Below are 16,091 nucleotides of genomic sequence, written 5' to 3' on the forward strand. Positions count from 1 at the left end.
AAAAGATATAAATTGATCATCTCAATGCTAAACAAAAAAATGTTAATATGAAAACCTGTAACAAACTCAAGAGGATTATTAAATTTAATGACTTAGAACTTAAGCAATCAGGTATATATGAAGTTGTAATTTTCCTAGAACAAGTATCAGCAAATCTTGCACACTGACATAATCTGGTAACACTTGAAATACTCTCATAGTTAATGTTCAATCAATAAATTGACTTTATGAGGAAATTTGAAAACTGTATATCAAGAAGAAATAGACTTGCACTACTACATTCCTCAAGAATTTAATTTAGAAAAGGCATACCTTGAGTTCTTTCTTTCTTACAACAGACGGGTCATTATTAACATCAATGGTAACAATGGGGGCCCGAATCTCTGAGATAATTTCTGTAACCTGGTAAATCGTAATTCAGAGTACAAGTTTTAATATCCTATATTAGAAAATAACTCCAAACTGCTACATAAAACTCCAAGCAGAATGTACTATATATTGAAAAACAGAGCAAAATATATAGGCTAAATTAAAACACATTTTATTTGCTTGATAATTTTAGTAAAAAACAATGGATATCACACATGATCAAAAACTAAAATTATCTGAAGGGAAACAGGCACACAGATATTAAAGATAAATTATCTCTCATATATAGTATTTAAAAATAGAAAAATGCATGATTAAGATTAGATATTATAAACTAAAAGTCTTTGCCTAAAATTCTCAACTCCTCCCTTGTTCAGCTTCATGAAAATTAAATGTAGGGAACCAGAATATTCCTCTGCTCTTCTCTGGGTACACAAGGCGGAATGACAGCATAAAGAATGGTTTTCCTTTCAGAGCCATTTAAACATGAGGTGGCTGATTCAGGAAAAGGCTGCATTACAGGCTAAAACACACAAGCAGATGCTGGAAAATCACAAACTGGGATTGTGTAGAACAGATATATGTGTAAGAGTTGGAAGAGATGACTTCTGAATTAACCTGCAATTCAAACAACATAAATTTATGAGAATTCAAATCTGCCTCTTTTGGCTAACTCAGAAAAAAAAATAAAATAAAATAACACTGCTGGAAACAGTATTATAATAAATAAAACTTTATTCCTGTATTTACCTAGCACCTTATGAACAATATTACCTCACTGAACATTAAAAGTAGGTTTCACTCTTATTTTACAGATAATTAAAAACTACATAACTTGTATAAAGTCATGAAGTCAAAAAGTATCAAGAGGATTTCAAACCCAAATACGTGGGCTTTTTTTTTTTTCCAAATATGTGGACTTACCCAACTTTAGTACTCTAGTGCCCAGTGCCTTGTGGGTAAAACCTCATTCTATTTCTCACCTCCTCCCAAACTTGCTTCACTGAAAGTGATTCAACACAACAGAGGGCACTCTAGGAGGGAGGTATTTTTACAATGTGTAAGTGTATGAGAGAGTGTGTGTCCGACTGCAAGTCAGAGACAGAAGACAAGGACGCTTGCTTTAAAAACTTTAAAATGGTAGACAAAATTAAGACAAATCAAAAAGTTTTAAAGAGACAGTAATATGATCTTCAATGTCATTAACCAAAATCTCTTTATCAGCAACAAGGAAAAGTACTTACAATTTGTGTTCTCTTGTTATCATCTGTAATAATATGAAGAAGCCGCTCAACAAGAAATGAAACTAGGGATACGGGGGTTGTAGGGAGAGTAAGAATGTCCTGCAAAATAGCCAGCAGTCGTTTCCTACAGTCAAAAAGATCATTTCAATTTAAGTATCATTTGACAGAACACATTATATTCCTGATATTTCACTTACTCTGAAGACTTACATTTGTCTCAGGGTTTTATGTTCAGCATTACAGGTACAAAAATCTAAGTATAGACTATGTAAAAAATTCATACTAAAAAAAAATTTATGAACCATCCTATGGTCTTCAGTAAATCAACATGATAAAATAACAAAATATCAGAGATGAATCAAACCTTTTAGGTAATAGTCTTATTAAAGCTCTCTGACATACAGAAAGATTTTTAACTGAAAACTTGATATTTTACTGATTTATGGTGAAAGAAGTAAACTAAGATGAGACATACAATACATATTACCATCAAGTGCCATATAATATTTCAGTCAATTAAAGATATTTATGATGGTAACCCTGTAAGATTATTAGAGAGCTAAAAATACTTAATCCCTAATGATATAGTTTCCATAGTAAGGTAGCTCAACACATTACTTTCTGTTGACACTGTGTAAACAAACCTACTGTAATGTCACTCAAATCAAAGTATAACATATAGCTACGTACAGTACATAATATTTGATAATAACAAATGGCAATGCTAGTGGCTTATGTATTTGCAATACTATACTTTTGTCATTACAACATACCTCTAGCTAACTGAAAGAAATGTTTATTGCAAAACAGTACGCCATGTTACACTGGCCATAGCCTCAGGCAGCTTGTGTGCATCAAGTCTCTTCCCTGCGCCAAGGAACCACAACAAACACCTGGCCGTCATCCAGATATGTGTAAGTATACAGTGCGATGATGTTTGAACACTGACACAATTTCCTAACAGGACTCTCAGAACAGGTCCTGTTGCTAAGTGATACTTGATTATATATTCATGCACACACACACACACACACACACACACACACACACGTTAAAAAAGAAAAACTTCACAATACGTTAGAGCGCTAGGGTAAATTTACCCAATCATATTGTAACAAGACTATATTTAAATACAGGAAAGAAATTAGAAGAATAAATTAAAGATTAATATTTAGACATACCTTCCTCCTTCTTCACTGGTATCCAAGGACTTGATAATTAAAATCAGCTGCTGACCTATGAATTCTTTTGTCATCAAATTTCCAAGGTAGGAAAAATCACATCTCTGTTCTTCATTAACTACTGGAATGCTCTGTATGAAACTAAAACAAGCAAAAGCAGTAAAGCAGAGTCAATTCAGAACCCACAAGCAGGACTTCATTCCGTACTTTAGATCAGCAAAGAATCTTTTCCAGTTCATATTAGTCCAAATACATAATGTTTACACCATGTAATAAATGCCTGTAAATTCTATCCTATTGTAATAAACTTTTATAAACAAACTTGATGACAAATCAGAAGAATTTAGAAAATGTGTTTCCATTGATTCTGATTTCTACTGAAAATTTTCAAAAGGTGCATTATCTATGTCTCTCCAACTCACAACTAATTTCAATACCACTTACATTCTCCCAATTGTAAAGTTCTAAATTTTGTGTCCAAGTATTCAATTAGTCATGAAAATCTAGTCTTTGCTCATAACCCCTGATTTTGTTTAAAACACTAGTAATAATAATAATAATTATACCAGTAGTCCATAATTACATTTCCTCCTAAAAAATGAAAAAAACATGTGGCCAATTTCACAAATTTGTATTATCTTTTAATGGGGTCCATAGTTCATAATTATGCTCTAACATAGAAAAAGTTTACTTGCCAATTACAAAAAGTAACACATCATCATTATCTATGGAGAAACGTTCAAAATCATGTCCTCACAGTTTTGAAGAAACACCCCTACACATACTGACTTTGCTTTCTTCAGTGTACTGACCAGTACAGGATATCCCTCAGAAACAATGCACATACCCATTTATCTCCACATGTTAAAAAGAAAAAGGGTTTACCAATCAAGCATGACTTTGATGGAGGCTGCTGAGAGAATGACACATACGACAACACAAGCACAGTCCAAAGCAAAAAAAAAGTTACCTCAGTAAATATTCTGCATATATCACAGGCTCTGGCAAAATCTGCTCTAAATATTCTTCACCTTCATCTCCTCTTGACTTCAAATATTCACAAAGAGTACGCCAATACAAAGCCATTTCAGGAGTTAATGTTTCCACTGGAATTAATTTCCTTCATTTAAAAGAAAGAATTAGGGAAACATTTATATCCTGCTTAAAAACTGAAAAAAACTATTAAAATGAGAAGAACTGATTTACACCACTACTCTTTCAATTACTAATTAATTACATTATCCACACAAAAAGGAACAGAAAAAATCTAGACCAAAAAGAAGGAAAAAAAATGTTTAAAAAATGAAATTTAAGCCGGGCATGGTAGTGCATGCCTGTAATCCCAGCACTCAGGAGGCTGAGGCAGGAAGATGGTTGCAAGTTCGAGACCAGCCTGGGCTACAAAGTGAGCTCAAGGCCAGCCTGAACTGCATAGCAAGACCCTGTCTCAAAAAGACAAAAAATAAATAAATGAGAAATAAAATTTAAAAAGAAAATTTTAAAAAGAAAAAGGGAACAAGTCAAATGAGCAAACATACATTAGAGATACGTGGTTTTACAGTTTCTTTCATGGTGGGCCAATGCAGAAATCAAAGTTTATCAGAGAGAAAGAAACAGCTAAAGTTAGCTGAAATAAAGTAATGAGTTCTTACAGGGGAAGAGCAGAACCAGGAAAAAATCAGAGTAAACAAAAGAGGAGCAGACACAAGATACTGTTATGATATGAAGTACTGGGTGTCAGGCTCGATTTCAACATGACCCTCCTAACACCCAAACTTTCTGCCAGCAGAGGCATCGTTCTCAGCTCAACACCAGCACCCTCAGCAAACACAGGATATTGCAAAAGACTTAACACAGAGGATGGAATCTTCCAAACACCTGGACTTCTGAAGAGACTCAAACATTTCTGCTGGATGCCTCAAGGACTTTGCACACTGAGGCACAAGACATCTGGAGAACTTTGACCACTTACGTTTACGAAGATCTTCCTGCCTAATGTCCCTTGCCTTCTATTAAGCCCAACAAAAAAAAAGTCTGCTTTTCTTTGTTCCATACAGATGGTCTTTTGTTTGCCTGCACAAAAATTCCACACCTTGTTGCCTTTACACAAGCCTGGTGGTCTCAACTGGTCTCTGCCTCATGCCGTTCCTTCCATCAGGGAAAAAAACTAACTTTAAATGCAGAAGCTCACCAGTAGGACAATTCAGATAATGAATCTCTTATGTACCTGTCATCATTGCTTTTACAGACTCCCACCAGTTCACTGAGAGGAGTTTTTGAGAATAAGGCATTGAGAACAGAGACTGCCACTTCAGAAGAATTTTCCACATCCAATCGATGAAGCAACTCCAAAATATTTCCTTCAGTAAAACGTAACCAGCCCTGAAGAAGATGTTTCTGCATTGCTTGTTTAACAGCATCTGTTGAGTCATTTGAAATAGGTAGACAAATGTCCCAGTTAGCTTTTGTTTCCAGTCTTTTATCTGTTTTAATTAACTTTTTTAGATCAATATTAACATAAAGTTGAAATTCACAATAGAGATTAAGAGGCTGAACAAAGCATACTAGACCAAAAAACAGGAACAACACACCTAATGCTACTTTGGTAGTCTATTAATTGTTTATTGGTTCCAGGAGCACCACAAGTACCAAAAAGGATGAGTGCCAAACTATTATGGCTGGAAAGGGTAGGAAGTCACGGGGTAACCCATGTACATCAAGTACCAAGCAAAACACAAGCACTGGGACAAAATTTTCTGTAGGGAGCGGCTGAAGCTGGAAATTCATCACAGGTGTGAGAGACAAGGCAAGGCTGGTGGGAGAACAAAGAGCACCAGAGGCAAGCCATGTGATCAAGTTGTTTCAGACCAGAGAACACCAGGCTTGAGAGAATCCAAGTAATCAGTTGCTAGGCAAAGATGTGTCGCATGACACTAACTTTGTCAAATGTATAAATTAATGCCCCAACAGTGGTTGAGCAGCTCCTTTCTTCCCATCCAGAGAGGAGAGGGTTCCACCTGACCTCAGCTTTTGTCTCTTATCTTTACTTTTCCCATCCTCTCCCCTCCTGGGACTATCAAGAGCCGCACAGATGCGGCAATTTTCACCTCAAATGCATCAAGTACCATATTTGCTAAGTTTCAAAGCAATCACGTGATTAGTTTGCAAAAGTGACAGTGATGCTCACTTCCAAATAAATGGAAAAGGTTCCACACCAAATACTCAAGCGCTACAGTAGCACACAAAATCTTTGTATTCCCACTCCCCTGGGCTCAATGAGGTTCAGGTTTAGCCCAGATCATATAATGTCTATTATTGCATTGCCTGGCTTCATTTACTATCCCACTGCTATCTGCAATAATAACTCATAACAGATTATAATAATCACTGAACAAATGTTATTCTTAGATTTAAGGTCTTTCTCATTAGTCCTCTGACAATGTTTTAAAATCAAGTTGATTTTCTTATTATAGCAAAATAAACCATCTTGGCCTTCCCATGGGAATTCAAAATGAAAAACTGTCATTCTTATAAGCAGATTCTCTAGTTAACAGATGCAAGGCAGAAAGTACCGGTCTGGTGCACAAGCCATTCATGCCAAGTTATAGAGAAAAAGGACAGCGCTGTTTTTAAAGGAAGAGAAAGGGTAGGAAGAGATTCTATTTTACTTCTAACATGACTACTAGTATTTATGATTACTTCTAACATGAATTAGCTCTACAGGATTAAGTATAGTTTCTCCATCTGTGAAACAAGAAGGTAAAAGAATGAAGTCTTCCTCCTCCTTCAAAATACCAAGACCCTTACCCTCAATGCAATGCTTTCTATATAACACATCAAGATGAGCTTCACCAACTATGGGAATGACAGGCTTAAGTACAACTTCAAAATCCACTACACTTTGTATATAAAGATATATATCTTACCTGATCTGTCATTAAGACCTTGTTGAAGAAGCGTTACTCTCTGAGCAATGGACATAGCTCTCATATGAACCTTTTCAGCTAAAATCTTAAAAAGTAAAAACACTGCCATCAGATTCAACACAACTTATTGATTTATCTAATAACATAGCACTTATCTTAGAAAATTAACCAGAATCTCTAAATAAATTAGTATGTCAAAGGATTAATATCTAGAATATATAAGGAAGTTAAAAAAATCAGATCCCCCCTAAACTTAAAGACCCAATCCAAAAAATGGACATCCAAAGTGAATAGACACTTCTTAGATGAAGAAGTATAAACAGCAAATCTATGAAAAAATGTTCAACATCACTGGTCATTCAAGAGATGCAAACTAAAACAACACTGAGATTCCACCTCACTCCAGAAAGAATGGCTATTATTAAGAAATCAACCAATAACAAATGCTGGAGGAGCTGTGGAGATAAAGGAACCCATCTCCATTGTTAGTAGGAGTGTAGATTGGTGCAACCACTGTGGAACTCAGTGTGGAGACTCCTTAAAAAATTAAAACAAGAGGTTCCATTTGACCCAGGTGTTCCCCTTCTTGGTATCTTCATGAAAAATTAACAGCATCACGTCACATTGGTATACACAAACCCATGTTTATAGCAGCACAGTTTGTAATAGTTAAATCTTGGAAACAAGGGGCTGGGGATTTAGCTCAGCGGCAAAAGCGCCTGCCTGGCAAGCGCAAGGTCGTGAGTTTGGTTCCCGGTACCGGAGAAAAACCAAAATAAACAACAACAAAAAAAAAAAAAAAAATCTTGGAAACAGCCCAAATGTCCATCAACTGATGAATGGATAAAGAAGTATGGGTTTTTTTTTTTAATACAATGAAGTACTACTCTACAATAAATAAACGCGACATTTTTAGGCAAATGGATGCACCTGAGACCATTCTCTTCAGTGAAATAAATCAGACACACATATTTAAATATCACACTACTTCTCTATTGTGAGCAATCAAAAGAATAAATAAAGACCAAAAGGTAAAATAGAGGCCAGGCATGGTGGCGCACACCTGCCATGATGTAATCCCCGCACTTGGGAGGCTGAGGTAGGAGGATCACCACAAGGTTGAGACCAGCCTGGGCTACAAAGTGAGTTCAAGGCAAGCCTCAAGTACATAGTGTGACCCTGTCTCAAAAAAAATGTATAATAGATATTGGGAAATAGAAAATGTTCAGATGGGAAGCAGAACGAAGGAGGAGACAGGGGAAAAGGAAAGGAAAAGAAAAAAAATAGAAGGAAAAAAATGGAAACAGAGCTTTTGTAAATAACCAGGGAAAGAGGGATTGAAGGGAGGGAAGGGGAATGGGACAAAAGAATCAAGATATATCATATACCGGTACAAATTCCTTATGATATGATCGTTATGTATATCTAAAATATACCAATAAAACTAATTTTAAAAATTTTTTAAAATAAAATAAAATTGGCTTCTCTAGAAAAAAATAAGTATCTGTCAATACACTTAAAAATAAGGTTTTACTTAAATTACCTATACTCTCCATGGTAATCTTAAGTGGAGCAGTCATTACTATGTCCTGAGTATTTTTCAAAAATACCTTAAGAAAATGGTTTATCTTTTAAGAATATGCTTATACAAGTTATTAGACTTACTTACCTGATAAGCCAGCTTTCTGACAGTCTCTTTCACATCCTTGGTGCGCCCTACAATTTTTGGTAAAGTCTTTGCTGACGGTGCAATGTATGATAACACTGCCCGCCTAACTTCTGGATTTGAATCATTTTCAATCAAAGTAGCATATGCTAAAAATAGAGTAGTATCTTTTAGTACTGAAGAAATTGTTAAAGGTTAAAACAGTCCACATTTAGATATTTTAAAGTGATAAAGGTATCATGTTTTACTCTCGTACTTTTACTCTTTAGTTGAAAAATATTTTCACCAACTTCCTCCCTAAGAACATAATGAGAAATTAGTAAACAGACTGGGTGTGAGGGCTAACACAAAACAACCCTCAAAGTCAGAGAAAGTTTACTGTATTAAGCATTTTATACCCACTTCATGTATTTAAATACACTCACTCGCCTGTACTTAGTCACACCTTGCCCAGTCTTATCAAGTATGCGCTCACTATTAAACACATACATTATTATCACTTAATACCCCAAAATATCAACTGTTATAAGCCACCAAAATTGATTACAAAACTGGTAACACAGGAAAAAGAGTAAGACATAAGAATATCAAAAATACACCTAGTGTACATGGAAAAGTATGACTATCTTTTTTACCCAAGGTAAATTAAGTGATTTAAAACTGCAATCACAAATCATCTATTAATAACCCGACATTAGAATTTCTGTTCAACAAAAGACACCCAAAGAGGGTGAAGCAATGAGACATCTAAAGCTGGAAGAAACCTATAATTCATAATACCCAAGGATTTTTCAGAATATACAGAAACTCAAAAAAATCAATTAAATTTTATTTTCAAACAAAAACTTAATGAGAAAATGGCCAAAACACAGTAACAGGCATCATACAGAAATAATCATGCATGTGTATAACAGTGGTCCCATAAGATCACAATGGAGCTGAAAGACTATTGTGTAGTGACAGCTGTGGTAACATCGAATAGCAATGCATTACTCATATTTGTGGGGCTGCTGATCTAGGTAAACTTAAAGCACTTGCCAGTTGATAAAAAGCACAACACACACAATTATGCACAGTACCAAACACTTGATAATAATAACCACCGATAAACTTTTTAAATAAATACATTATCCAATAGCATAACCACATATTAAGAAAATTCATAATAACACAATTTTCAATAGCAAAGTAACTGGAAACAACTAGAGGGTCCCCTAACATTAGAAATAATAAAATAGTAAATAAAACCCTAATAAACAAGAGAATAATTAATTCCAAATTCAAGATAATAGTCACCTATAAGGGGGAGGAATACAACAGGATGAGATGCAAGGTGGAGTGATAATGAACTATTTTTTAAGTTGCATGATTGCTACATGGGAATTATACTCAATAATATATAGTTCATAATAAAAAATTCAGGGGGCTGGGGATTTAGTTCAGCGGCACAGCGCCTGCCTGGCAAGTGCAAGATCCTGAGTTCAATTCCCGGTACCGGAAAAAAAAAAAAATTCAACTACTGAGAAGTTAACAAAATCAACAAAATTGAAGAGATTTAGGAAACTATACATACCATTAACCACTGGACATTCATCATCTTTGGGATCCTGAAGCCGTGAAAGAGCCAGAACAGCCTGTATTCTCACATTTGGAATCTTATCTTTTAATCTGATAAGCATGGCTTCATTAATTTTATCAAACAAATCATCATCAATCAGGGCATTTTCTGGCATACTTCCCAAAAGTTTGTTTATGAGCTGGCAGACTCTAAACCTGACTCCACTGCTGTTTGCTTCATGATGCTAAAAAATAAATAAATAAGAATCACAAATTTTTCCCAGTAACATAAGGTGTCAAAATACTATCCCTTGAACTCTTCATACATATACTGAATATATTTTTATACAGTCTCAGTCTGAAAAAGAGTATTTGGTAAATTACAAAAACATATTAATCTTTGCAGGAATTCATCTAAAATAACTCATTTCGGATTTCAGAGCTAGCTTAAAGAGACATTAAAAGTTTAACGCTGAAGTTATTTTTAAAGCCCATCTTTCAATTTAATGACAGCTGAGATTTGCTATAAAATATACTCAGAGCTATTTCATCAACCACCAGACATTTCACTAAATATACCCACTTTATGGGAAAACGTTCTACATCACTTGCCCAAAGTGCTATGTTTCATAATACCTTTAAAAGAAAAGTAAACAAATAATTTAAAATGCCACCGTCTTCCTCTTCATTGTCTTCCACATTGGATTGGTGAAACGAAGTAACAAACTTTGCCGCAAATTCTACGACCCTCTCCACAGCTGACTCACGTTTATAGACCACCATGGCATATTTAAGGCAACGGACGAACTCCTCGTGAAAAGCTGCTTTATCATCCGTCTGGAAGACAAAACAAACCTCATAAGCTACCCTAATAAACTTACCCTAGTAAACTACCGTAATTCAGACAAACTAAAATCTCTATTTAGTGAACTCTCAATTATCGAAACTAGCTAAAGGGAGACAAGTCACACTTCTGGAAGTACAAAAGCACGAATTTCGACGGTGAGGACTCCTTCGCATGTTCCCGATGCCCTGGAACCCTCCATACGCGTGCAGTGTCAGCGGAATCAAAGTGTGCTCCTTCACCAGCAGCTCAAGAGCAACACTGCCTTCCTCGTTTGCACCAGGATGATTTATCTTCCCCAAATTCTGTCCCATCCCTCCCGCGGCTCCACTCACACAGCATTTACACGAGTAGGAAAGGGCAGGCGCTAGGGACCGATCTGCTATCTGGCAATTGGATTCAGTGGAACCGCGGGGCAAGGACGGAGTAAAGCGAGGGTGGGTTTGCCGCGGGGGGCGGGACCGAGGGGAAACTCCGCGAACTGCGCGCTGCAGGATCCGCTCTAAGGCGCAACGCCCAGCTCGACGCGGACAGAGTGAACGGTCCACAGCGCCCAGGGCCGAAGCAGGACGGGAAAAACAGCCTGGACGAAGGCGTCCCTTCCTCGGGCGGGTCTCCCGATCGCCGCAAACCTCAGATCGCTGAGAAGCCGAGGTCCGAGGCCACCGGGCGCCCCCAGGGAAGGCTGGGGGCGGCGCCCGGGCCTACCGTGCCGTAGGTGCGGCTCAGCTTCACCACCAGCTTCGCCTGGTTCTGGTGCGGTTGCTGAGCCAGGCGAAAGGCCTCCTTGACCGGCAGCAGCCTCTTCTCCGCTCCCATGGCGCGCGGACAGGCACTGCGAACCTCCCCAAAGCCTACTTCCCCAGTCGCCTCAAAATCCCGGGAGACCGCCCTGGCTTCTGCAGGGCGTGGTTACCGCCAAAGCTTTCAAACAACTCCCGCGAGAGAAGGAAATGCCGCGAGAACCTAGCGAAAGATAGGGAGCCCAAGGGGAAAGAGATGGGTCCGCCCCTATCCTGCCCGGTAGTCCGAGCGCATGCGCGCAAGCTGTGTCCAGCTGTTTCTTTTCCGGTAGGAAGTGGCTTTGCTAAAACCGGAAGTGAAGTCATCAAGGAGGCGCAACAGGACGTTCGGGACTGAGCTGGTGCTGGTATATGTGACATGGTGTTCCGCTGGCTGTGAGGCGAGAAAACAGAACGGATCCTTCCTGGTGAGAACAGGAAATCTGCTGAGAAGATCCCTGCTCCTGCGGAGGGGCGGGGGTCCCGAGAGGAAGGATACGGTTGGAGAGACGTGGACGAGGGAGAGAGGGCTATCAGGAGGCCTGGGCCCGAGCAGGGGACGTTTCGCAGTTCTGGGGCAGAAGGCCTTCGGCCCCGCCCTGTTGAAGGGCGGTCTGAGAACCGCTGCAGATAGAAGTGCAATTTAATTTTGCTGCAGTTGGTTCTAAATATGCCGGCTCTGCAGGCCTGCTTTGCAAACGTGCATAAAGACACTGGAGTAAACAAAGACGAAAGCAGAGAATGGAAGGGTCTTCAGGGTCGTGGCAAAAATAAAGAAGACCAAGAACTAAATCTTAAAACGTTTTTTATAAAATATGAAATTCTCAGATAATAACGATCGTTGTTGAGGCTCAGCACATAGCCATCCAGAATCTGTCACGCTTAGGTATACATATTTGGCATATTTGGGGCAGACAGTTTTGAAAAACTGCACACAAGAGTTCCTGTGAAATGCTGTCCTTTCTTACAAGACATTTACACCTATGAAAACAATCTACATTAGTAAGGTGTCTATCAGGAAGAGGGATCCCAGACAGTTTTTATTGCTAGGAGTCTATCTGGGTGACCAAACAGCCTTTGTGCACCATACAGTTCCTCTGCTGACCCTTTCTTCTGTCACCACCCCCTGCTGCAGAATCCCCAAGGCCCTACTCCTTTCTATCTTTTGATATGGTATGTAAGTGTCTGTCATCTCGCTGCTCTAGTCTTGTGTACTTTTCTAAGTACACGAATGAATATGCTGTTTTCCCCTGTTAATGTCTTACATCAATTCGTAACCCACCCAAGGAGGAGGCTGGAGGGAAGCTGCTTTTCCTTCCCCAACCCGTCTGTACCCACCACCAGCTCAGCGTACAAGACTTTACAAAACTGACTGCACAATGTTGTCCTTTCAAACTACCTTCCCCCACCACAAGAAAATTGACTTTTCATATTTACTGTTAATTTTCACGACACAAATGTTTATACAGTAGCTATATGAATAAAGTTCTAAATGAATGGATTATACTGTTTTCACCATTATCTGAATAATCATAAGTGTAGCTGGCTTTTTGCAATCAATATGGGTTTTGGGGTTTATTTTTTTTTTTTACCGGTACCGGGAATCGAACTCACGACCTTGCGCTTGCCAGGCAGGCGCTGTGCCGCTGAGCTAAATCCCCAGCCCTGGTTTTGGGGTTTATTCATACTGATACGTAATGATAATTTATTCCTTGTCGGCGCTTATTTGCCAGACAACATTCCAAACACTTTGTTTAATCCTTACAACCCCTGGAAGGTAAGTTCAATATTTATTTGGGGTTGTAATACTGGGGATTGGACTAAGGGCCTTCATACTAAGTTACAGCCTGTTTTTATTTTGAGATGGGGTCCCATTAAGTTGTCCAGGCTGGGTTCGAACTTGCTGTTAATTTATCTATCCAGAATGCTGAGATTACAGGTGGGTGCCACCACACCCTGCCTCAGTCTTTTCAGATCAACCAGTTGAGGTACATTTACAGGATTCTACTGGATAAATGTGCCATAATTTCTTGAATTGTGTAGGTGTTCAAATGCTTAAGTAATGGCTATGGTAGCATTTGGTTGCCTGTAGTTGTGGATTTAAAATGTCTGATTTCAGAAAAGACAAAAAAGGATTCAGATTAATCTACCATAGCAAAAGCATAAAAGCCTGAGAATGTATGTAGTAAACTGGTAACATTTATAATTTCACTATAAACTGGAATGCCTAGAAAGAGAAATATACAAAGGGCATTATTTTTAACCAAATATGCACAAAATATTTAGCATGTAATCAATCCATATAAATTGAAGTAATTTACATCTCTTTTTCCCCCCAAGTCTTGCAAAGCAGACATTATTTACACTAGCCACATTTCAAGTGTTCAGGGATACATGTAACTGGTAGTCACAGTATTGGACAGCACAGAACTATTCATAGTTTGAGAACCTCCGAATAGACCATTTGTTTTTAATGTTGTCAACTGGTAAACTAAAAGAATAAACTAATATTTGGTGACCTATTTCTCATTTTGTGGGCTTTGCCGCTCCACTTTTTATGCCTTAGGCGCTTACTACCTCTGCTACCTTACAAAATTACAAATAGTATTTCTTTCCTATATTTTTTCAGCTGTCTCACCCACCAGTGAGAAACTTCATACTACTTTGTCAGTTGCTGAAGAATGAGGCCTCTGGCCACCAGAGGTCAGCCTAACCATATTTTTCTTAACTGTTGGAAGATGCTGGATTAAATTTAAACATCTCGCTGCTATAAAATTTACATGATTCTTGACTTTTGTTTTTAATGCTGGGCAGTAGAAGAACAAATAATAGTGACTGTAGGGATAAATTTTTTCATGTTCTTGGTAAACTTAGTTCAAGAAGTAATAAAAACTAAGGAATACATGTATTAGGGTTGTCAGTTTCCAAAACTTGAAAGTTGTCATTCTTTAAAGTTAAATTATACATCTAAGTATATAGAGCAAATGTGGTTAATTCAGTTTTGGTGTGGAAAATGACATGTGGAACGTAAAGAGAGAAAAACTGGACTTACTGTTATGTCACATGTCTAGAATTTATGTGTGCCTTCAATAGTTTTTATTGTTGATTTTAAAAGTACAGTAACGCTTTTAAAGAATGGTTTGAGTAACACCATAACTGAAATGTAATTTTGCCTCTGCAGCCTGGTTGAAATGAAAGCAATAAAAATATAAGAGGACAAAATAATTAAAAACCAACTCGTTCTCTTGACTCAGAAAAAATAAACTTTTCTGTGTGTGACAGAGGCTAGAATATTGTTTTTTGATTGAACTGTGTAATATTGAAAGCTAAATTTAAAAATAGTTACATTCATGTCTCATGAAGTTATAAGCAATTTCCTTTGTTTTGCTGTTGTAGCATCGCCTTTGTTGATGTTACTTCAAAAATTGTTTCATTTGTCTTTGTGCACCATATTATTAAATCATAAAATAGAATTTGGGACTACTTCTTTCTCTGGAATAAAACAGAATGTGGCTTAAAAATACTGTAGCTATTTACTTCGGGCCTTAATCATTCATGAATTTTTTTCAAATACACTTAAAGATCCGCCACTAGTACGTGCCAAACTTTGTACGAGGAACTAAAATCTATAAAAATAATGTGTGGGAAACAGAAAATACTCATTAGAAGAAATTTTCTGATCATAAACCATCCATAAAGCCACACAATTCAGCGTATTTGAAACTAGAGATGTAAATGAGATCTTAATATTGTTTTTGCTTTTTTCATTTAGAGTTATGCCTTAACGTCCATCCATATTGCTACTTTTACTTCTAATGTACTGCTACCCATATTTTATCTATCCTCTCGTCCACTAATGGAAACATAGAATGCTTCTCTTTATCATCGCTGATGAAGCTTGAAAGCATATCCTACTACATGTTGGTCTTATGAAGAATTTCTTTGCTACACACTCAGAATGCTAGATCATGACAAATAGCTAATTCAGCTAGGTATTGCTACCAGATTGTTTTTCATAATTGTTACCACTGTATATAATTCCATCAGCACGGTCAGTTCCTATGGGAACTCATTAACACTTTCCTAGCTTTCTTATTTTTACCAAACTGATAGTATAATGTGATCATATTATTAATGCCTCTAGATTTTCTCTGTTAATTAGGTATTATTGTCCTTTATTTTTTATTGCAGTTACTACATAGTTTTTCTTTGTAGTGCTAGAAACCAAACCTAGGGTAGACCTCACCCATAGGCAAGCTCTCTATCACTAAACTATAACCCCAACCTATGAAGTTGCTACTTTTTACAAAGTTGATTTGTAGTTAGTTTTTTAAAAGATATCTTTAGTTCAGTCCATTATTAATTTTCATGTTACTAGTCATTTTTTGGTCATTTTTGGGCTCGAGTTATAAAGGTATTCTACTGTATTATGTTTGATTAACTTAAAGTTTTACCATCCTACTGTATTTCTTTCTCCTCCTTTATACGTGAGATTATATGGGTATAAAGTCTAGATTTTCTT

General features: G+C 37.3%; 1 protein-coding gene across 1 annotated transcript in view; it reads right to left on the reverse strand.

Annotated features, from left to right (window-relative positions):
* Ncapg (non-SMC condensin I complex, subunit G) overlaps positions 1–11,823 on the reverse strand; it is a 30,727-nt gene extending 18,904 nt beyond the window's left edge. Inside the window, exons 1-10 of the mRNA XM_005402493.2 lie at positions 11,496–11,823; positions 10,580–10,780; positions 9,960–10,188; positions 8,390–8,535; positions 6,721–6,805; positions 5,022–5,214; positions 3,765–3,914; positions 2,795–2,935; positions 1,614–1,737; positions 313–402 (exon numbers count right to left, since the gene is read on the reverse strand). Of these exons, the coding sequence (XP_005402550.1) occupies positions 313–402; positions 1,614–1,737; positions 2,795–2,935; positions 3,765–3,914; positions 5,022–5,214; positions 6,721–6,805; positions 8,390–8,535; positions 9,960–10,188; positions 10,580–10,780; positions 11,496–11,606 (1,470 nt within the window). The 5' untranslated portion in view covers positions 11,607–11,823. The remainder of the gene's footprint in view (positions 1–312; positions 403–1,613; positions 1,738–2,794; positions 2,936–3,764; positions 3,915–5,021; positions 5,215–6,720; positions 6,806–8,389; positions 8,536–9,959; positions 10,189–10,579; positions 10,781–11,495) is intronic.
* Positions 11,824–16,091: the final 4,268 nt, after the last annotated feature.

This window comes from Chinchilla lanigera, unplaced genomic scaffold, assembly GCF_000276665.1.
Source record: "Chinchilla lanigera isolate Chin_1 unplaced genomic scaffold, ChiLan1.0 scaffold00079, whole genome shotgun sequence".
Taxonomy (NCBI): Eukaryota; Metazoa; Chordata; class Mammalia; order Rodentia; family Chinchillidae; genus Chinchilla; species Chinchilla lanigera.